General features: G+C 40.8%; 1 protein-coding gene across 1 annotated transcript in view; it reads left to right on the forward strand.

Moving 5' to 3' along the window:
- The window catches only part of DGKK (diacylglycerol kinase kappa), a 171,460-nt gene extending 151,215 nt beyond the window's left edge, over positions 1–20,245 (forward strand). Inside the window, exons 16-28 of the mRNA XM_059385658.1 lie at positions 530–634; positions 1,092–1,188; positions 2,794–2,901; positions 8,323–8,419; positions 8,696–8,803; positions 9,456–9,569; positions 9,908–10,042; positions 11,304–11,464; positions 12,005–12,146; positions 13,166–13,252; positions 17,118–17,228; positions 18,633–18,756; positions 20,077–20,245. Coding sequence (XP_059241641.1) covers positions 530–634; positions 1,092–1,188; positions 2,794–2,901; positions 8,323–8,419; positions 8,696–8,803; positions 9,456–9,569; positions 9,908–10,042; positions 11,304–11,464; positions 12,005–12,146; positions 13,166–13,252; positions 17,118–17,228; positions 18,633–18,756; positions 20,077–20,138 — 1,451 coding nt within the window. The 3' untranslated portion in view covers positions 20,139–20,245. The remainder of the gene's footprint in view (positions 1–529; positions 635–1,091; positions 1,189–2,793; positions 2,902–8,322; positions 8,420–8,695; positions 8,804–9,455; positions 9,570–9,907; positions 10,043–11,303; positions 11,465–12,004; positions 12,147–13,165; positions 13,253–17,117; positions 17,229–18,632; positions 18,757–20,076) is intronic.
- The last annotated feature ends 2,029 nt before the right edge of the window (positions 20,246–22,274 follow it).

Below are 22,274 nucleotides of genomic sequence, written 5' to 3' on the forward strand. Positions count from 1 at the left end.
TTAACGAAGAGGTGATCATTGAGACAGAAGAAGAGGGTTTCCCACCTTTTTCCCCTGCACCAGGTCCTGGGCTTCTACTCACATTTACTGGGTGACAGAAAAAGAGTAACCAGTAAAATGGAAAGCTCAGGCATGGTTTTGAAGAGACATGGGGGCAATACTGTAGGAAAACGAAGACTACAAACAGCATTGTCGGGGAGAGGAGATAGTCAACCAGATGTCTCTACTGTTTACCAACACACTGAGTGGCATTAACTATAAAAAAGAGATGCCTAAGAAATGCTCAACATATATAACCAATATTCCTTCCTTTCTTCCTTACTTCCTGCCTCCCTCACCCCTCCCTTCCTTTCTCCCTCTCTCCTCTCCTCCCTCTCTCCCTCCTTTCCTACTTTCCTTTCTCCCTCCCTCCCACCCTTCCTTCCTTCCTACCTTCCCTTTTCCCTTCTTCTCTCCCTCCCTTATTTCCCTCCTACCTTGCTTTCTTTCCTTCCTTCCTTCCTTTTTTCCTTCCACTTTTACTCCATAGTTCTGGATGAGCAAAGCCGGCAGACAATATCGGTTAAGAACTTCACTTCAACATTCTCCCTGGAAGATGACTCAGAAGATATTCGCCAGATGAGCCCAAGACACCGTAAGGATCTTTCTTTCCCTTTCTTATTCTAGTCTTCATCACTGTCTTCGAGTTCCCAGAGAATAAGGATGTGTTCTCATGCATCTTTCTTTAGCCATAATCCTACTCTGCAGTAGATATCCCTCCCTCTTTCCCAGAAACCTCACAGTATATGATCCCCTGTCAACATCCAGAAGTAATGACCTCATTAGGTACTTTGAAAGGACAGCCTGATGACACCCAAGATTTGAACCTGTTTTCACTGCCAGCAAGCAAGCAGCTTAGTTTTAATATTCTCTCAGAGAAAGTCCCTGTCCATCTAAGATGATCCCTCTTTGGATTGAAAACCTTGATTATAATCTAAGAAAAAGTCACTGAGTTTGACCCTGGTCCCACATAGAAAATAGGGTGAAATGCAAGTGAGGGGAAGGGCTTTCTTGTTTGTCTCTAACAGCAAGGTGATGTCTTTTGTGTCTAGGTTCTCGTCTTGGCACTTTGTCTTCTATATCTTCTCTCAAAAGTGAAGACCTAGATAACCTCAATTTAGAGCACTTACATTTTACACCAGAAACTATGTAAGTATTTGGCCCTACCACCATTTTATAACTTCCTTCTTTCTCTGGTTAAAACAATAGTCTAAAGATATCTAGAGTCAAATCTGGACTCCACTTCCTAGTTGTGTGAGCTTACAAAAGTAATTCAACCTTAGTCTCTCTTTATAAATTGAAGATAATTGTAGAATTAGCCACATTTGTTCCTTGTGTTTTACTTGCATTGAACAGTGCTCAGCACCCATAGTTAAGTGCTATATGTGTTAACAGTAATTACTGTTATTCTTATTATAAATACTTAATAAATTTTAGCTATCGTTATTTCAAAGGATCTGTTTTTCCACTGTTGCTTTGAACAGTAAATAATTGGAGGCACTAAAAAATAAATGAGCACCAATGGGACTAGTTACAAAATTTAAGGGCATCTTTTTCATTAGCCCTACCTGTTTAAAATATTCCCAGCAGCCAGGTTCCACCACATTCTCCTTTTGAGTTCCATTAAGAAGATAAGTTTGGACATCAGCTAGAGAAACTCCAATCTCCAGACTGCAGTTGAGGGAGGCAAATCTCATGTGTGAAAGATGTGGGGTCAGTTTTGTAATGAATAAAAAAAATTATCTATGATTGAGTAACTGAACTGTACTCATTTTCAGTTTCTTAAAAGAAGGACACAGCTGGCAATTATTTCAGTTAACTGCAGCTTCTCATTTATTTCTATCTCCAACCCTACACCCCTCTACTTCAACACTGGCTTCATGTCTGAAGTCTCATGGACCTACCTTATGAGTTTTAATCAGTGGTATACTGCCAAATGTTTTTGGTTTTGGGGTTTTGGGTTTGTTGTTGTTGTTTTGGTTTGTGGTTTTTGTTTTGTTTTGTTTGTTTGTTTGTTGCCAAGTGTTTAACAACCAGCTCTCCAGGGGAAAAATGTCCTGAATTATTCCTGGTACAAACCCTCCCACCATGACCTATTTCGAGCTACTGATATAATTCCATTGAAGGCAGAACTGGGATAATAGGCATAATCAGCTTATATGAGCTGGTCCTAACTGGCTCCAACATACTACCGGTTTTGATGCTGACACTCAAGATGGATGCAGAAGAATAAAAAAAAACTGCCTGGCTTTTTTGGCTGTGTGTATTTCTACCCTCTTTTATCAGTCTTCTCCCTCAAATGTGTAGTCACTTTGCCCTTTGATGTGAAAGTGCTACAAAGGAGTTCAGACATCTCTGAAAACAGTAGTGTAGACTTCACTTTCATCATATATTTTTATCTGAGATACTTAAAAGTTCTTTATTCAAATAAGTCAATTACTATTGCCCTCTATTATATGTGAAGAACATATTGACCATTCATATCTAGTGGCCTCCAAAGATGATTTCTTTATTATGAATTCTAATCCCACTGAATCCTCCCACCTGGCTGGGTGCACTTTCTTAAAGCAAACAAGCTAGTTGTTAACACAATGATCTATATGTGCCTGTCGCAAATATAAGTCTCGTGCCCAATGTAGGGGAGGCCCTCCCTTAGTGGTTTTCAATCATGCAGGTAAAGCCTCCAGCTTAATGATAATGGCACTTCTTTCTTGCACCAATGTCTGTCCTCTTCTTTCCTTTGGCTAATTTCAGACGTTTCAAAGAAAGATGCGTCATGAACAACTATTTTGGAATTGGACTGGATGCTAAAATTTCTCTCGAATTCAACACCAGAAGAGATGAACACCCAGGGCAATACAAGTAAGGAAAAGAAACTTCCCTCCCTACATGCAAACACACAATTACAATATGCACATATATTCCTACATCCCCTACCTTTCAGATAACCAAGAGAAAGAAAGAGGTTCTTTAGAAGTAAAACTCGCTGGTCCCAACATTAGCCTAGTGGGGGGGCTTGCTCTAAATGTTGACCTGATTTGTGATGACTCTGCACTGGCATCCTGAACTCAGGGCTACCTACATCGTTTAGACCAATAGACTGCTGTGTAACACAGCTCCTGGTGTTACTGCTATTGAAAACGGATTACACTGACACGATTCAGCAAATTTTCTACTTTTGTTCTGTCTGTGAGAGCTTGACCAGGTCCTAGTAGGGGCTTAAGTCTGTTTTTGCTTGGCAGGGCTACAAATTATCAAAGCTTGCCCTGCTGTGTCTTGGTGTTCCTAACCTGGTTCCCCTGGATCCATTGATTTTACCCAATCTGGTGTTATGTTACTTGGCACCCTTTAGTAATTTTGTACTAAGGTGGCCTCAGAGTCCTTGTAAATTGAAACTACAAGAAAAAAAGCATGCACCCCACAACCACCCCTGCCACCTGCCACCAGAACCTCTTTCTCAGAGCATACCTAGGCTGAGAATCAAGTACATTATCAGATATGTGCTTTGCAAATATTATTTTCTGGTTGCTTGTCTTTTTTATGACTCATTTTATAGTAAACATTTTTAAATAGGTATGTGTAGATGTACACAGAAGAAGGTTTATAATTATAAAACAATGTTACCAGTAATTTTTTCATAGGGATTCAACTGCAGGGTGATTTTCCTTTCTACTTTATATATTTATTTTTTTAATTATTGTAGTATAATTGATATATAATCTTATATTAGTTTCAAGTGTACAACGTATTGATTCAGCAATTCTATACATTGCTCAATGCTCACCAGGATAAGTGTAGTTACCATCTGTCACCATACAATACTATTAAGATATTATTGACTCCATTCCCTATGCTGCATATATCATCTCTGTGACTTATTTGTATTATAACTGGACGTTTGTACCTGTTAATCCTCTTTATCTATCTTGCTCATCTCCCCACCCATGTCCCCTCTAGCAACCACCAGTTTGTGCTCTGTATTTATGAATCTTTTTCTGTTTTGTTTTGTTTTTAGTTTCCACATTTAAGTGAAATTATACAGTATTTGTCTTTCTCTGTCTGACTTATTTCACTTAGCATAATACTCTCTGGGTCACAAATGACAAGATTTCATTCAGTTGCTTGTCTTTTTTTGTTGTCATCTGTCTTAATTTTCTTAAAATAAAAAAAAGTTTTTAATTTTGATGAGTTCCAAATGATCAATTGTTTTCTTTCATGGACCATGCTTTTGATGGCATATCTAAACAGTTTCACCTAATCTAAGGTCTCAAAAATTTGCTCCTAAGTTTTCTTCTAAAATTTGTGTTGTTTTGCTCTTATAGTTAAGTCTATGATCTGCTTTGAGTTAGTTTTATGAACAGTGTGATGCAAGGTTCTAAGTTCATCTTTTTGCATGTGAAGATCCACTTAGCACAGCACCATTTTTGAAGCTATCCTTTTCCCCAAGGAATTGTGTTGGCACCTTTGTCAAAAATCAATTGATGAGAAATGTAAGATTTTTTTCTAGACTCTCACTTCTGTTTCATTTTTCTATATATCTATCTTTACACTGTCTTAATAACTGTAGGCTTATAGTAAGTTTTGAAATTGGAAGATGAAAGTCCTTCAACTTAGTTCTTTTTCAGAATTGTTTTGGTTGCTCTAGGTATTTTGAATTTCCATTCAACTAAACTCCTATTTTTATAGATGAGGAAACTAAAGTGACCAGAGAACTTATGGTTTAAAACAAGAGTCCAAATAATTTTTTTAAGATTTTATTTATTTATTTGACACAGAGAGAGTGAACAAGAAAGGCAGAGACAGAGAGCAAGCACAAGCAGGGGGAAAGGCAGGCAGGGGAGAAGCAGGCTCCCAGCTGAGCAAGGAGCCCAATATAGGGCTTGATCCCAGGATCCTGGCATCATGACCTGAGCTAAAGGCAGCTGTTTAACCAACTGAGCCACCCTGGCACCCCAAGAGTCCAAATAATTTTGTGCTAGCCTTCTTACATTTCAAAACTCATGCCTTGTAGTAACTCATTGTGGCTCTACTTTAAAAGCTCATAGTATTCACCTTATTTTATTTTTCATTCCCTTCCCCTGTGTTCATCTCTATTGTTTCGTAAATTCCACATATGAGTGAAATTATATTGTATTTATCTTTCGCTGACTGACTTATTTTGCTTAGCATAATACCCTCTAGTTCCATCCATGTCATTTCAAATGGCAAGATTTCATTTTTTTGATAGCTGAATAATATTCCATTATATAAATATATACACCCCACATCTTCTTTATCCATTCTTCTGTTGATGGACATCTGAGATCTTTCCATATTTTGGCTATTGTAGACGTTGCTGCTATAAACATTGGTGTGCATGTGCCCCTTCATATCACTATGTTTGTATCCTTTGGATAAATACCAAATACATATAGAAAAATGAAACAGAAGTGAGAGTCTAGAAAAAAATCTTATATTTCTCATCAATTGATTTTTGACAAAGGTGCCAACACAATTCCTTGGGGAAAAGGATAGCTTCAAAAATGGTGCTGTGCTAAGTGGATCTTCACATGCAAAAAGACGAACTTAGAACCTTGCATCACACTGTTCATAAAACTAGCAATACTAATTGCTAGGTCATAGGGTAGCTCTATTTTTAAACAGAGAGGGAGACAAATCATAAGGGAGTCTTAACTATAGGGAACAAACTGAAGGTTGCTGGAGGGGAGGCAGGTAGAAGGATAGGGTAACTTGATGGGCATTAAGGAAGGCATTTGAAGTAATAAGCACTGAGTATTGTATGCAACTGATGAACCACTGAATACTACCCCTGAAACTAATAATAATAATATAATAATAATATAATAAACACAATATAAATTGTGTTTAAATTTTAAAAATTAAAGAAATAAGAGAGTGAGTGAGTGAAGAATTTGGGAAGTAAACTGAGTTCAAGGGTCATACTTCTAAATTGCCTTGATGACTACCAAGAGGAAGCTTGTGCAATGGAAGAATATATCTCATTATACAGTACATGGAATAATAGTAACTATAAAATACAACACTTCTATTACTTTTTTTAGGCATCCACATCATAATCAGGCATAAAAGCTTAAGGTCTGGAATACTATACAAGAATAACAAAGAATGATTATGTACTGTATTTATTAAAATATACATACATCTGATTTAATATCAGTAAAAGAATTAAAATAGTAAAAAAAAAACTCATAGTAAACCCTATCCAAACTCTATAGTGATTGTAAGCCCCTGCCTGTTTTTATCAGAGATCTTAAGTCAGTAGAACCCTGACCTTCCCACCTCCACCCTAAGTCTCCTGACATCCTTTGCCTGTCCCATATTCCCTCTACTGGCTCCTCTACGATCTGCCTTGTATACTTAGCTCTATTCTATGGCACTGGTTTAATATACAGGTTTTGAAAAATCCTTTCACTTTGCCAGAAATTTTACATTTCAAATATATTGCAGTATAAGAGTCATATGCTTCAAATGAAATTGATCTCAAGCTGCTGAAATTTTATGCTCCTGGAATAGCACTTGCCAGACTAGCTGGTGTGTATAAACCAGTTATGCTCATAGTTTAAGAATTTGCTTTCTGAATATAGCCTGTGTCTTCCAAGTCTGGGCTGATATCAGAATCAAGGAAAAGTAACAAACTGAGGTGATTCTGAGGCTTCCAGAGGGTCAGGAACCCATTTCAATAGGTATTTGCATAAGGATTCAAGTTACGTTACACTAGCATCCCCTCTTGTGTCCAGTTACCATTCGACATGACTCCTCTCTATAAGAAGACACTTGAAGATGGTACTGGCACAAATATAGACACATAGATCAATGGAACATAATAGAGAGTCCAGAAATAAACCTATGATTATATAGTCAAATAATCTACAACAAAGGAGGCATAAATATGCAATAGGAAATGTCTCTTCAACAAATGATGTTGGGAAAACTGGACAGCTACATGCAAAAGAATGAAACTGGACCACTTTCTTACACCATACATAAAAATAAACTCAAAATGGATTAAGGACCTAAGTATGAGACCTGAAACCATAAATATCCTAGAAGAGAGCTCAAGCAGTAATTTCTCTGACATAGGCTGTAACAACATTTTTTTAGGTATGTCTCCTCTGGCAAGGAAAAAAAAAAAGGAAAAATAAACCTTTGGGACTACATCTAAATAAAAAGCTTTTGCACAACAAAGGAAACAATTAGCAAAACAAAAAGATAATCTACTCAATGGAAGAAGATATTTGCAAATGATATATCCAATAAGGGTTGGTATCCAAAATATAAAGAATTTATGCAGTTCATCACCAGAAAAACAAATAATCCAGTTAAAATGGGCAGAAGAAGTGAACAGACATTTCTCCAAAGAACACATACAGATGGCCAACAGATACATGAAAAGATGCTCGGTATCACTGATCATCAGGGAAATGCAAATCAAAACATCAATGAGATAATGTCTCACACTTATCTGAATGGCTACAGTCAAAAACACAAGAAACAAGTGTTGACGAGGATGTGGAGAAAGGAGCCCTCTTTCACTGTTGGGAAGGCAAGCTGGTGCAACCACTCTGGAAAACAATATGGAGTTTCCTCAAAAAATTAAACATAGAATTATCATATAATCTAGTAATTCCACTCTGGCTATTTACCCAAAGAAAATGAAAACACTAAATCAAAAAGATATATGTATCCTTCTGTTTATTGCAACATTATTTACAATAGCCAAGATATGGAAACAACCCAAGTGTCCATCCTTAGATGAATGGATAAAGATACCCATTCCATAGATATACAATGAAATATTACTCAGCCATAAAAAATAATGAAATCTCGCCATTTGCAACAACATGGTTGAATCTAAAGTGTATAATACTAAATGAAATAACTGAAAGACAAATACCATATGATTTCATTTATATGTGGAATTTAAGAAACAAAACAAATGAACAAAGAGAAAATAGACAAACCAAAAAATAAACTCTTAAGTATAGAGAATAAATTGATGGTTACCAGAGGGGATGAGTATAATAGGTGATGGGGTTAAAGAGTGCACTTGTCATGAGCACTGAGTAATGTGTAGAATTGTTAAATCACTATATTGTACACCTGAAACTAATAAAACACTTTACGTTAATTATACTGAAATTAAAAAAAAATTTTTTTAAAAAAAGGAAGGCACTTGAGGAAAAAGTTGGTGTTTCCTCTTGCTTTTCTTCGTTTATATTATTCACCTTCTGACTACCTTTCTCTACCCTTTCCTCCCTATAGTAGCCGCTTTAAGAACAAGATGTGGTATGGCCTTCTGGGGAGCAAGGAACTTTTCCATCGCTCTTACAGGAAACTAGAAGAACGCGTACACCTGGAGGTGAGTGGAAAAAGGGGCAGTACTTCCTAGACATGTAGAAAGGAAATCTCATTACTTTGGGAATAAGCTTTCCCCTTTATCTTTGGCTCTCCCCAAGCTTTAACTCTGATCTTCCCTCACAGCTTATGGGAGGAAGGCATAAAGACAGATTTCCATTTTATGGATAAGAAAAATGATAACATGAAGATAAAACAGAGCTCTTCCCCCATCTCTGTAAATGTCCCTCTGCACTGGTATCTGAACGGCTAACCAATGAGAACTACACTTTTCTTTCAGTGTGATAGAGAAGCTATCTCCTTGCCAAACCTGCAGGGCATTGTAGTGCTCAACATTACCAGCTATGCTGGAGGTGTCAACTTTTGGGGAAGCAGCACAGCAACTGCAGTGAGTATGGAACAAGGAACAGGGAAGGAAAAAGGCTTGACCCCCTATAAGGTCTCTCAGAAAGGGTTGCTGGAATGACTGGTATAGAAAGCAGACAGTGGGGGAATGGGAGATAGACTGGGGACGTTTATTAGCTCAGTTATGTGATCAGGGGTTTTTTTTTTAAAGGCAATTACAATCCCAGAACACAAGAATCAACAACCAAAGACCTCAGGATCAGATCAATTCTTAGGTGTTGCCTAGACTTTGAATTTTCTATTCCTCAAGACTGAAAGATCCTTAAAAGTTTTCTCTTCTCCAAGGAGTTCTGTCAATAAAACCACCTGGGAAATTGGCCATGAGTCCTTTCTTCTGAGCTCACCCAAGAAGATCATGAGGACAGTGGGACTGACCTTGGGGATTTATGATGCTAGATTGGACAGGGAGGAACAAGCTAAGAGTTGTAATCTCAAAACGGGTTAAAAACTGTGATCTTGGTGCCCTTTTCCCACATTGGTTTCCTGACCTCATCTTTCCCCTTTTAATATGTAGTTTTTCCATTCTTCATGAGCTAGAAAAATTCTAACCAGGAGCCTTCACAGCATATGTGCTTGTGATAGTCAGGGTATGGTTTCTCGAAGGTGGGATATGTGACCCAGTTTTTCCTCCTCAGGAATATGAGCCTCCTGCAATAGATGATGGGAAGCTGGAGGTAGTGGCTATCTTTGGTTCTGTACAAATGGCAATGTCCCGTATCATTAACCTGCATCATCATCGCATCACCCAGGTAGGCAAGGGTTGGGTGGGCACCAGAAAAGTTTGGGCTTTGAGCTACAACTTAAAATGTGGAGTAGTCCCACAAAATAACTGGGTCTAAGAGTGCCAGGGTGGAGAGAGGTTATCTGGTGGGTGGTAAGCATGCTGGCTAAGGTTGGAGACAGAAGTCATAGGGTCCAAAAGGAGCAAAAAGCCCATAGGAAACAGGTGTTTTTCCCTGAGATAATCTGATTCACATCCATGCCAGTCCTGCTTCAGATACACATTAAGGCCATTACTGTGAGATTATCATATTGATCTGTAGTAGTGGCCTCATTTTTCTCCTCCATGCTCCCTCTTCTCTGGCAGTGCCATGAGGTGATGATAACCATTGATGGTGAAGAAGGTATCCCAGTGCAGGTGGATGGAGAGGCCTGGATTCAGAGGCCAGGCCTTATCAAGATTAGATACAAGAATGCTGCCCAAATGTTGACAAGAGATCGGGTAAGAAAGTCTCACCTTTCTCTTTTATTGTCTCCTCTATAGCTGTCACCTTTTACACCAGACACTTTGAATCAGAATGCAGATGGGTAGTACTTGGGAATTACATTTGTCAATAAGCTCTCTGAGACATTCTATTATATACAGACATTTGCAAACCACTCTCCAAGACAGTGAGACAGGAAGTTCTCTCCTTTGGTTTTGGACAAAGTTGTTCCTCTCCCACCACTGCACAGAGAACTAAATGCCTCAAATAGCTATGGAGATATCTCCTTCAACAAGAGATTCTTCATTGAATATGGTCTTTAAGTTCCTCTAAGATTGAAAATGTTGCATTTGCAAATGCCACCTACTGCAGTCAAACCATCTAAAGCTAGAAAGAAGCCATTATTGATCAGATGTTCAGCACCTAGAACTTTTCTTCCACTCTGACCCATGAACTATCCATAGAAATAACAATAGAGAAGGGAGGGGAAGTCTGGTTTACAAACAGCCTACTTTGTGCCGGGCACATGTATTCTCTCAAGTAGGTCCTCCCACCAATCCTGTGAGGTAGATACTCTTGTGCCTATTTTACAGGTGAGGAAAATGAAAACCAGACAGGTTAAATAATGTGTGCTAAAAATCACACAACCAGTGAGTGACAGAAGCACAATTCAAAATTAAACTATGTATGTCTGGCTCTAGAGTCCATCACAACAGGAGCACCTGGGTGGCTCAGTTTGTTGAGCAGCTGCCTTTTGACTTAAGTTGTGATCCTGGGGTCCTGGGATCAAGCCCCATATCAGGCTTCACACTCAGCAGGACATCTGCTTCTACCTTTCCTATCTCTCCTTCTGCCCCCACTTTTCCTGCTCACTTCTCTCTCAAATAAATAAATAAATAAATAAAATCTTTTTAAAAAATGCATCATAACATATGGCCTAGATTTGGGAAAGAAAGGAACATGAAAGATGCACCATTGTTGTATGATTATGATACTCTCATATAGGAGCATCTAGAAGGTTAACATCTATCTGACTGAAGCATGTGATCCCAAGACACATCACAGTAACAATAAAAATTAACAGTGCCTAGTAAGAAAGGGACAGTGAATAAAATGAAGGATAGATGTGGAGGTTTGTAGATGAGTGTATAGAAGAATGAGTGGGGTCACTTTCTCCTTTACCCATTATCCCCACAAATATCAGACTCACAAACAGATTTGTCAAGTACCCTCTAAGCTATAGTGATCATCAGGATCTGCCACTATCTTTATTTTCAGGACTTTGAGAACTCAATGAAAATGTGGGAGTGCAAGCATGGTGAAATTCAAGCTGCCTCTCAACCTCATCTGGACTCCCAGGAATCTCAGGATAGCCTCTCTGATGAGGAATATGCCCAAATGCAGCACTTAGCTCGACTTGCAGAAAACCTCATCAGCAGGTAAGCAGACTGGTCCAGATACAGGGTGGGATTCCCAAGAACAGTTAGGGAGAAGTTAACCTGTGTCTGTTGGCTCCTAGGGAGCCTGGCCTCAGAAAGGAGTCTTTCCCAGAGCTCTGAAGATTGGCAGGGACGCTGACGATCCAGGGAGGATCTTTGTGCTCAGCAATAAGCCAGTTTGGACCTCTTCCTTTAGCCCCAGAGGTTCATTTGATCTCCTGATGCCCCAAACCCAGAGGACTAAGAATATTTATACTTGCCCTTAAATATCAAGAGGGCCTCAGAGTTCTTGGAGTCAGCTTCCCTTCTCTAGCCTGGCCTCCCACTCTCCCAAAGTACCCGGTATCTAATTCAGGTGACATAAGGATGGACAAAGACAAATACCTAGAAAAGATCAGAAACATTTTCTGGCCTAGTTAGCTACCCAACCCAGGTACCCAGGCTCTTATTTCTACCTTTGTCTCAACCATCTCCAGCACCCCAAGCCAGAAGATTTTTTAAAATTTCCAGACCCATTTATTTGTTCTTGCTTTATTACAGACTTACTGACCTGAGTAAGGTCCACCAGCATGTGTCTGTTCTCATGGACTCTGTGAATGCCAGTGCTAACATCCTGAATGATATATTTTACAGCCAAGATAGTGGCAATGAGGCAGGTGCAGCTTCCTACATTCCCAATGAGGTAAGAAAGGAAGGGGCAGATGAAGAAAAAGAGTCAAACCAAGTAGGAAAGGGGATGAAAGTGAAGAAAAGTGAGCCAGAGGCTGGGTGGAGAAACTGGGCAAATGATATGGCAGGAAACTGATCGATAGAATAGACAGGGAATAGAGGTATTCCTTAACTCGTTAAAAATGAAAGTGGCTACTGGGGAAATTCCATAGCAGATTTCATCAGCCTGAGAGCTAGCCCTTTTCCTGAGAGCTATCAACAATACTGGCCTCGTGGGAGAAATAGCCAATGGATAGAGAGAAACTTGGCATTGGAACTTCCTCATCCCAAGTGGATGCCTGTATAAACTCTTATAGTGATGCCTGCCATGGAAACCTGAGCACCAGGCTGCCTTGGTTTCCCTCTTGAGGGAAATTTCCAGATTGGGATATTTGATGTTAAATGTGCTGACCCATGACTTTACCCACTGCCAGAAAATTTAAGTGATTCTTTTAAAAAAGTAACTTTAGTGGTAGACAAACAATACAAAAGAGCCACATATAGGATCAAGGCTGCCTAAAATTTGGATTGCCTATTTATTTTCAACCAGACTTAGTTGGTGGAGGCCTGGAGCTCAAAGCCCAGAGTTCTGAAAAGGGTGGTTGGGCCTAATCTCACCTCCCATGGGAAAGGAGGTTTTAGTGTAGCAGCAACAAGTAGCCTCAGATTTACTCTCTGGTTTACATATTTCCTATTTTACTATATCCACCGCAGTCAATCAATGGTGCCAAATGCCAAGGTGTGCTACACCACTTTGTAGAACACACAAATACAGCTGTACCAGTAGTTCACAGCTCTGGTTATGTCAGTTCTGATTGGCTGATGTCCATGCTGTACTCGTTGTGCTATATTTTGAATATTACTTTTTCACCTATGGCAACATCCTACTAGCCTGCTCCTACCTTCCTACAGAAAAGCCAGCTGCATGCCTACTAACCAACAACTCCTCCGTCTTTGTCCTTTCCCTTCCTTTCTTTTCCTTTCTTCTCTCAGACTCTAAGCAGAAATGATGCAGTAGATGTTACATTTAGTCTTAAAGGGCTCTACGATGACACCAAAGCTTTCCTGGATGAAAACTTGGTGAGTGGAGGGGGTTGGAATGAGGGAGGGCAAAGTGTTCCATCTGAACATGGTTATGGTCTATGCTTGGTTCTAGGGTGTTGGAAGACATGTAGAACATTTTGGCCAGGTGCTTACCTGGTAGTCCCTGTTTGTCATCCTCACCCAGGATTATTGATTGTTATTGATTGTGTCAACTCACCATTATGCTAATCCATAGTGACTACCATATCCTTGAAGAAAAGTCTCTCCCTCTCCTTTGGTAAATGTCTCCTAGGTCCAGACCAGGCCAATCAAAAGTAGGGTGTTCTCATTATACTTCACACAGGTTCAGTAGAAGGGGGTGAACTCTTTTGGGCTGCTCTATATCTCCCAAGTTTCCATATACCTTTGTCACCATATGGGAAGACAATACAGACTAGTGGGAAGCACTAGGTTCAAATCTCTGATCTGCCACTCATTAATTCCATTCATTTCATAAGGTTGCTCTAAGAAAGTGCTGATACCTTGGTAACTTAAAACAACAGAAATTTCTTGTCTCACAGTTTTGGAGGCTAGAAGCTGAAATCAACATGTCATCAGGGCCATATTCCCTCTGAAACCTGTAGGCAAATCCTTCCTTGCCTTTTCTAGCTTCTGGTGACTTGCCAGCCATCTTTGGTGCTCCTTGGCTTGTAGATGCATTACTCCAATCCTCCATCTTTACATGGTATTCTCCATGTGTCTCTGTCTTCACATGACCATCTTCTTATAAGGAAACCAGTCATATTGGATCAGGTACCTACCCTACACCAGTACGGAGTATGGCATCCGCAAGGATGGCATTTCCAAATAAGATCATTTTCTTAGGTTCTGGGGGCTAGAATTTCAACATATCTTTCTTGTGGTGGGGACACAATTGAATCCTTAACACTAGCTGTGTGAAGCAACCTCACATCTCTGGGTCTTGGTTTCTTTATCTATGAAATAGTAATTGTAATCTCTACATCTCCAGGTTGTTGTGAGAATTAAATTAACTATTGTATATTAAGTGCATAGCTGGCCTGGCACTAGTAGCAGCCTGATACATGGTAGATTTTATTCATGTTAGGGAAAATGGACTGAAGCTCAGTTTTTGAGCTACAAGAATAGTTGAATGGTTCTCATAATGCAAACCCTATAGGCACACTTGACGAGTGTGCTCTGATGAGTCAACTGATCGTGACCACCCCACTTTTGGGTTGGCTGCTAAAGCCCTGAGGCAGGTGCTATTCTTGCCTCTCATCTAATTAAGGTTTATTTGAAGAGGGGTGTCTGAGTTGATATTGCAAGAAGTGCATCCATTTCCCCTTTTCCATTTGCACATCTAATTGGCACACTGCACAGGCAGCAAAGTGGCTAAAGCAATCAGGCCAGGCCTTCCCAGCATCTGAGCCCCAAGCTAGAATCTTTCAGCCTTAAACAACAACAACACAAGTACCTTCTATATATAGGCAGAGCTCAGTCGCCTTGCAATCCGAACAGCAGGAAATATGAGATCTTGGCCTCTCATTGCCATTCAGGCTTTCTTGAAGCTCATGGCATGAAAGTTGGTTTGTGCCAGCCAACAACCCAAATTGAGCATATACCACACTTAATACAGGTTGAGGATATGATAAGGACCCCCACACCCATACACACATCCAAATGAGACCAGGGGCAGGCAGCAGCTAAGAATGACTATGTATCTCCAAAAAGGCTATGTCAGAGGTGTCATGGAAATAAAGCTTATTTCATTTTGGTGTTATTATTCTTTCCCTTGAAGAAGGAGGGCAGTAAGCAGCTCAGTGTCAGAGGGATGTAGATTTATGATGAAGTAAATCCTACCCAGTAACCACCACTTTCTTTATTTGGAAACCTCACTTATACTATGGCCAGTGATGTGTTAGAACAGAAACCAAGAAATAAGCAATGAAGTCTTCTGAGTCAGTTCACACACACAATTACCTCAGCGAGTCCTGAACAAGGTCTCCTATAGAGCCAGAAGGATACGAGAATAGAGCATGAGACTCAAACCCACGACCTAGAATTTTTCAAAGCCTGAGTCCCTGTATGCTAAACAGGAAGTCATTAAGAAGCCATTTTTTTCTCCTATTATGATTAGAAATGATTTTCCAGGGCTCTAAATCCTTCTTTCTCCTATGTGGCTTTGGGTTTGACTACAAAACCCCTTTTGAGCATTGCTGGTAAGTATGCCCTTTCTCCCTTACCTTGAAGTGATAGCCATTTCTACCTGACATGTGCTATCCTCCATCTTACCCCCATGTGCACACACATGTTCTGTGCATCTGAGATACTCTGTGCTGTCTTAAATCATTAGTTGTAAAGCAAAAGATTATTTGTCAGCACTGACTTGTTTTTCTCTCATATCCTATTCTGATTGACCATAATCTCCAATCCCATCCCCCACCTATTTACCTGCCATCCATTTTGTGATAGTTGGCAACACTCCATTTATGGCTGGAGCATCAAGTGGCCCATGCACAGCTAGAAGCCACATGAGTGCCAGATTGAAAGAGTATATGACAGGGAGGAGAGGTGAGGCCAAGTTAGGTGGGCTGGAAAGTATGTCAGGGCTGATGATAGCAACATGCATCTGTTCTCTCAAATCACCATTTAATGGAACACAACTATCTCAGCTATGTTGCGGGTCCAGGACTTGGTTCTTCTGAGTTGGAAGATGGTCCCAGAAGAATTCATTTTAACTCTCACATGGACTGTACAGAGTTCATCCTGTGGGTTATGGGGATTATTAGGGAATGCTTAAGCTTTGTTTCCTGAACCTGTAAGACAAGCCATCTGGATCATATTTCTAAATTACAAAGAGAGACTAGCTAGGGGCTAAAGCACAGCTTGGGGGGCACCTGGGTGGCTCAGTTGGTTAAGTATCTGCCTTTGGCTCAGGTCATGATTCCAGGGTCCTGGGATCAAGTCCCACATTGGGCTCCTTGCTTGGCAGAAAGCTTGCTTCTCCTTCTGCCTGCCACTCCCCCCGCTTTCCCTGCTTGTGCGCTCTCACTCTCTCTCTCTCCATATATATATATATATATTTTTTTTTGACAAATAAATAAAATCTTTTAAAATTAATAGCTAGATAAATAGATGATAGATAGATAGATGATAAAGAGATAAGTAAAGAGAGAAACACAGCTTGGGGAGGCAGACCCTCTTTGACAGAAAGGGAAAATGTAAGCCAGTCTCTATCTAGCCTTCTCCTTACTTCACAAAGGAGCCTTTAAATTATGGTAACTGTATAATAAAGATTTCCCCCAGCATCTAACCACCTCACATATCTTTCCTGGGCACTGTGGTATATAGGATGGGCTATAGAGTTAAACAGATCTGAGGTTCTATCTAGCCACATGATCTTGAGCACCAAACTTCTTTGAGTCTGTTTTCTTGTCTATAGAGAATAGTATTATAAAGTTGTTGGGAAGATAGAATGATATCATGTATGCAAAATTCCTGGTATGCAGCATGTACTAGAAATTGGTAGCTGTTATTTAGGGGGACAATTAGATGTCTCTGGTGACTTGAGGGTCAAGGGTAAGACCCTTCTTCTGGACCCTGAGCTGTAGGGGTATAACTCAAGTGATCATTGATACTGGTCAAAGGCCTCTCTGCTTGCCAGACTGTTAGCATGCCCAGCCCCAAGGAAATTACCACAATATGGTTGTTTCCTAGATCTCCCTATTTAGAAAGAGCTAGCTATACCTTTCACTAATCCCATGACCAAAGGAGATACAAGTTGGCACCCTGTGGTCTCGTGGACACTAGCATGGTGGCCTGGGAGTGTAGGAGAGAGCCAGACCTTATGAGGGCAAGGTGTTGGGCATTGGATACTCACTCTTTTTCTTGTCTTTACCAGCTGAGAAATGCTGAGGATGAGGCCACACTTCAAACTGCCCTGGAAACCATGAATAAGGAGCTTGAAAAGCTATCCGAGATTGACTGGATGAATTCAATCCTTGTTCCAGAGGTGTGTTAACTGGGGATTAGGAAATAAAGAGGAAGAGGTCTTCTTCCTTGGTTCCTTCCAGTGTGGGCCAGTACACAGTGACTGATGTAGCAGAAGGTGTCCAGTAGTGTCTTTCAGCTTGAGCTTGAAGGAATGCCCTCCTCCCATCTCCTCATCATAAGCAGAGAGGACATGGTAGAAAGCACATTGAAAAATTAGATGACCATGGGAAAAAAAACAAAAACAAAAACAAAAGAAGAGCTACTCTGTGGCAGGAGATGATCGGCAAAGAACAAACAAGATTGTTTTTTTCATACTGTCCTCTGGTCACAATTCCCCCTCCCTGCCCAATACCTGCTACTAGGAACTGGATTTCATCTGCCACATACCATTATGGCCAATACCAGTTGTTTGCAACCATGTGAGTGGTTAAAACACCTCTCTCTGCTGATTCCTGTCCCTCCCACTCTGGGAGGATAGCAGGCTCAGTGCCTTCCCTTAGCAGGTGTGTGGTTTAAAAGAAAATCAAGCATGGCAAGAGTGGCTGCAGTATAACTGTGAGGATACTGTCATTTTTGGAGAGTCCGATCAGGAAGAGGAGGAGGACAGGTTTATACTCTCTCTAATGGAGAGGATTGGAGGTATAAATATCTTGAAAAGATAAAAGTCCCAATGTTTCTTGGAAAGTGTTTGGCTGGATTTTCTGGCAACAAAGTTAACCTGGGAATTATGCTTTACCAAGATCAGTGGTGAAATAAGCACACGTTAGCAGGAATGAGAGGGCTGGGAGGCTAAGCGGGAATTAAAGAGCCTGCATGATCTGTAGATCAGAGAACCCACATTCATAATTAAGAGCTATGTAGGGAGAACCCTCTTTGCATTCCAGACAGGGAAGAAGGTGGCCTGTGAGGCAGGTTCTTCTCTTTGTGAAGGTACTTGACCAAGGAAGTTTGCTTTAGCTCATCAAACCAATTGCTTTTTTTATTTCTAATTCGTGCAGAGGTGCCATTCAAGTTAGCAGTGGTCCTAGCAATCTCACCCTTCCAATCCCTAGCCACATGTCCTCAGGCAAAATATTTTACCTCTCCAAGCCATTGCTTCCTCATTTCTAAAATAGGGATGATAATAGCCACTTTTATTAGCACATTTCTAAAATAGGGATGATAATAGCCACTTTGCAAGGTTGTTTGGGGGCTTATATGAGAACAATTATTAAAGTATTTAGCAAGGAACAGGCACAGAGTGGGATCTTGGTAAAGATCATTTGCCCTCGTAGGGCAAGGGACTAGTCTCCCACATTTGGATGGATAGCACATCTATCTGCTTTATGCAGCCATCCTTGTTCGCCAATTTACTAGGCCTCTAGGAATTGTTTCTCAATGCTAGACAACTAATTCTGACCTTCCTTTTGCTATGGTTTTCCAGGAAAAATCTTCAGACACTGACAGTAGAAGCACCAGAATGAAAGTTAAATTCCCCAAGTTGGGGAAGAAGAAGCTAGAAGAGGAAGACAAGCCTAAATCAGGCCAAGGAGTCCAGGGTTTTTTTGGTAAGTGTTCCCATTCCACAAGCATAGTGGTCATGAAGACTTCCCCAACAGCCGGGTACTTCCCAGGGACCTAGAGCTCACATTAGAAATGTTCATGGAGGGGCGACAGGGTGGCTCAGTGGGTTAAGGTCTCTGCCTTTGGCTCAGGTCATGATCCCAGGGTCCTGGGATTGAGCCCCACATCAGGCTCTCTGCTCAGTGAGGAGCCTGCTTCCTCCTCTCTCTCTGCCTGCCTCTCCACCTACTTGTGATATCTCTCTCTATCAAATAAATAATAAAATATTTTTTTTAAAAAAAAGAAATGTTCATGGATATGGTGGTAATGGAGGAGATGGGCTGGGAGCCAACCTTAGACAATTCCAAGCAGCCTCTTAGACAAAGTGTGAGTTAAGTGATATGGACAGTGGGAAGACCCTGAGAAGGAACCCTGCTATGTGGTCTCTGTGATACCGATAGCTGAAGAGAAAAATGAGACCAGGCAGTCACTTTTCTGCTTGACCCATTCATGTCCTTGGTTGATAAAGTATGACAAAATAGTCATACTTAGATCACTCTCCCAATCAAATACAGCTACAAGCTTTGTGTGTGTGTGTGCTCCAGAAAGCAATATAGTTTGAGATGGGTTGAGATATCAGTGCTAGGCACCTACAGGGTGAAGAATAGTTTCTATGACTTATCTAAACACTGTTTTTCCTTATCTCTAAATCCCTAGAGATGCAATTTTTCTGTTTCATTTTTTGAATTTTGGTTCCATCCCTTCTTTGGAGTTGGAATTAAGCATAATTGATATGTCAGTGGGGCTCAAAAGAAGGTTCTCCTAGAGTTGTCAGCTACACCAATTCTGATGTCAATGGTCTCTATTAAATTTTGGGCCTAGATAACCTGGAAGCTTGAGAGATATACCAACAGTGGACATGGGGGAGGGGAAGGGAAGGAGGGTGGCTGTTTGTTTGTTTCTGAGGAAATGAGAATTTGCATATGCCAAGAGAGAATTTCTTGGATCAAGCTCAGGTTTCGTCCAACTAGTTCGATTTCCTAAGAATCTTCTGGTTGGGAGGAATGGTATTTCAAAGTCTTTCAGAAGACTCTGAAGGGGTCAATAGCACTTCCACAGATTATCATGTTCAGAGAACTCATCCCATTTGTGTTTGGCTCACATGGTGACAGCTGGTATTCTTGGATGATTTAGAGATGGTTGGTACAATAACAACAAACCAGTCTATCTCCTAACAGACTCTTTGTTGGCTCTCTTTCGGGTCCATACATTTGGGTATCTGACAATATGCTAACATTATTTCTATACTTGTTTTTTCTCTAAAGGACGTTTGTGGCATCACAGAAGTCATGAAGATAAAGCAAAAGATGATGATCCTCCAACATAATCAATTCAACTGTAGTCCTTAAAAGCTGGAAGGAGAACTCACAATGTTTGGAATTCCACTACAAAACTCTGAAAACCTCAATATGGGCTAGACTAAATTATTTCAGAATAAACATGAGCACCACCAAGAAAGATCTTCCAATTCTTCACACTAATATGATTTTCCTGGACTCCATCAGGTCTCCTTAGAGGTTTACATTTTCTCATTGGCCAAAGATTCTTGTTCCGAGTTGTTTTGTTCAGTTCTCCTTCTCTGTGCATCTTGAGCAACTACAGTTTTTAACTGGGATGAGCTCATTATGAATGGCCTGGGATCTACAAAGGATTCAAGAAAGTTCACCTCTTCAGGGAATCTGGGAACAGTTTTCTCTGATAAGCAGAGAAACTGCTGATGCTAGGGAATGAATGAAAGAAAGAAATACTCTCAGGGAGATAAGGAGAGGGATGAGGACAGCCAGGCTTGGTTGTTTCTCCCCCAATCCCTGCCAGTTGCAACTTGTAACTTCAGGAGGTCTCTTCTACTTGGCTTATTAAGATGAAAATTAGGTCCTGGGGGCTTGTCCACTTGCCTGTTACAATGACCATGTGAAATCGTTTCTTGTAGACATGGTAACTGCTTTCTCTGCAAACCCTTTGTGTTTTTCCATGTGTGCATGTATGTCTTTGCACATGTCTAGGTGGTGCTCTGGTGGCTGGGTGGGCCCATTGATTGGAACTCACCTCTATGGCAACCATATAGGATCCCCTGCTACTGCCTTGACCCTAGTCTGCATGCCTCCATGGAGTGTTTGCCTGCATTCTCGCTGGATTTTTTAACTAAATGTTTTGCCGCTGTGCTGCAGTATAGATTATGTACAGAGACATAAAGATGTATATATATATATATATATATTTTTTTTTTTTCTTTTTAAGAACTGAAAATACAACTCAACCTCTAAGTGACCCTCTAATTTATTGTGCTAACCCAGGAGTCCCTCCCCACCCTGATCCCATCCCCCACTCCCATTACCCTACACACACACATGCCTCTACCAACTGCCCTAGTTCTTGGTGGAGCTTCTAATCTTTTGGTGCATTTTCAGCGTCTTAGAAGTGGCTGGGATCTACCTATAGCCCAGCTGATTCTATCTGACACCCTCCCCCACCGTAAAATTCTGAGCCAGGCCACAGAAGGGGGAACAAAAATACCAACGCCCTAGAGAAGGGGGCTAAGCTGGCATGCTACCTTTTTTGCTCTATTTGTCCTGGACTCTACATCAGCAACTGCCCCAAACTGTGCTGTCCCCTTCTCCAGTAAAGACTATATGGAGCAACCAGGCCTTGAGCTCTGTGACTTAGATGCCTAAGCTAGGGACTGCCTGACAAGTCACAGCCTAGGCCCTTCCCCACAAGCTCCATCTTGGCCTGAGCCTTCTGGACAGGCTGTTGGGTTAGTCTTTAAGTCACCTTTGACTCTCCCATCTTGCTCCTTTCCCCTGAGTACAGAGGGGGCATTCAGAGTGATCAGAAAGTACTTGGGCCTGGGAAAATGGAGGCTGAAAGCCTCTGCATTTCCCATGGTTCTTCCAAATTTCTCATGGAAACAAACTAGGGCAAAATTGCTCCAAATCCCAATTCACATTTTTTGAATGCCTGCACCCAGTCAGGCAAATCTAATCAAATGCTAGTGTCCAGAGAGGTTCTCTCTGGTCGGCCTTGTATACCCACCCCACCCCCTTCAACTCATAACTTTTGTAAGTGTCCCTTCCCACTTATCAAGAGAAAGCCAGAAAACTGGCCTCTCCCCACTTCTTAGACAAACAGCGTGCTCAACTACCTGACTCAGTCCAATGGCTGGTTCATCGAGGTGCACAATCCAGACTCCAAGCACTGGTTCTCAACTCTGGAACTTCACCAGCCTAGCCCACTTAAACCAGCCACCTGTGTTCCACCTCTGCAGGGGTGAGGAGAAAAATACTATCAAGGGGATAGTCCCCATACGTCTGATTGCTGTGTCAAACAAACAAACAAGTCCTAGCTCTACAACTAGAGAAGAAAGTTAATGGAAAAAGATGAGAGAAAACATTTAAAACTTATTTAAGCATCAGAAATATGTTAACTTATTGTATGTATTTGAGTGGGAAGTGTACTGCTGCTG

The sequence above is a fragment of the Mustela nigripes genome, chromosome X (assembly GCF_022355385.1).
Source record: "Mustela nigripes isolate SB6536 chromosome X, MUSNIG.SB6536, whole genome shotgun sequence".
NCBI lineage: Eukaryota > Metazoa > Chordata > Mammalia > Carnivora > Mustelidae > Mustela > Mustela nigripes.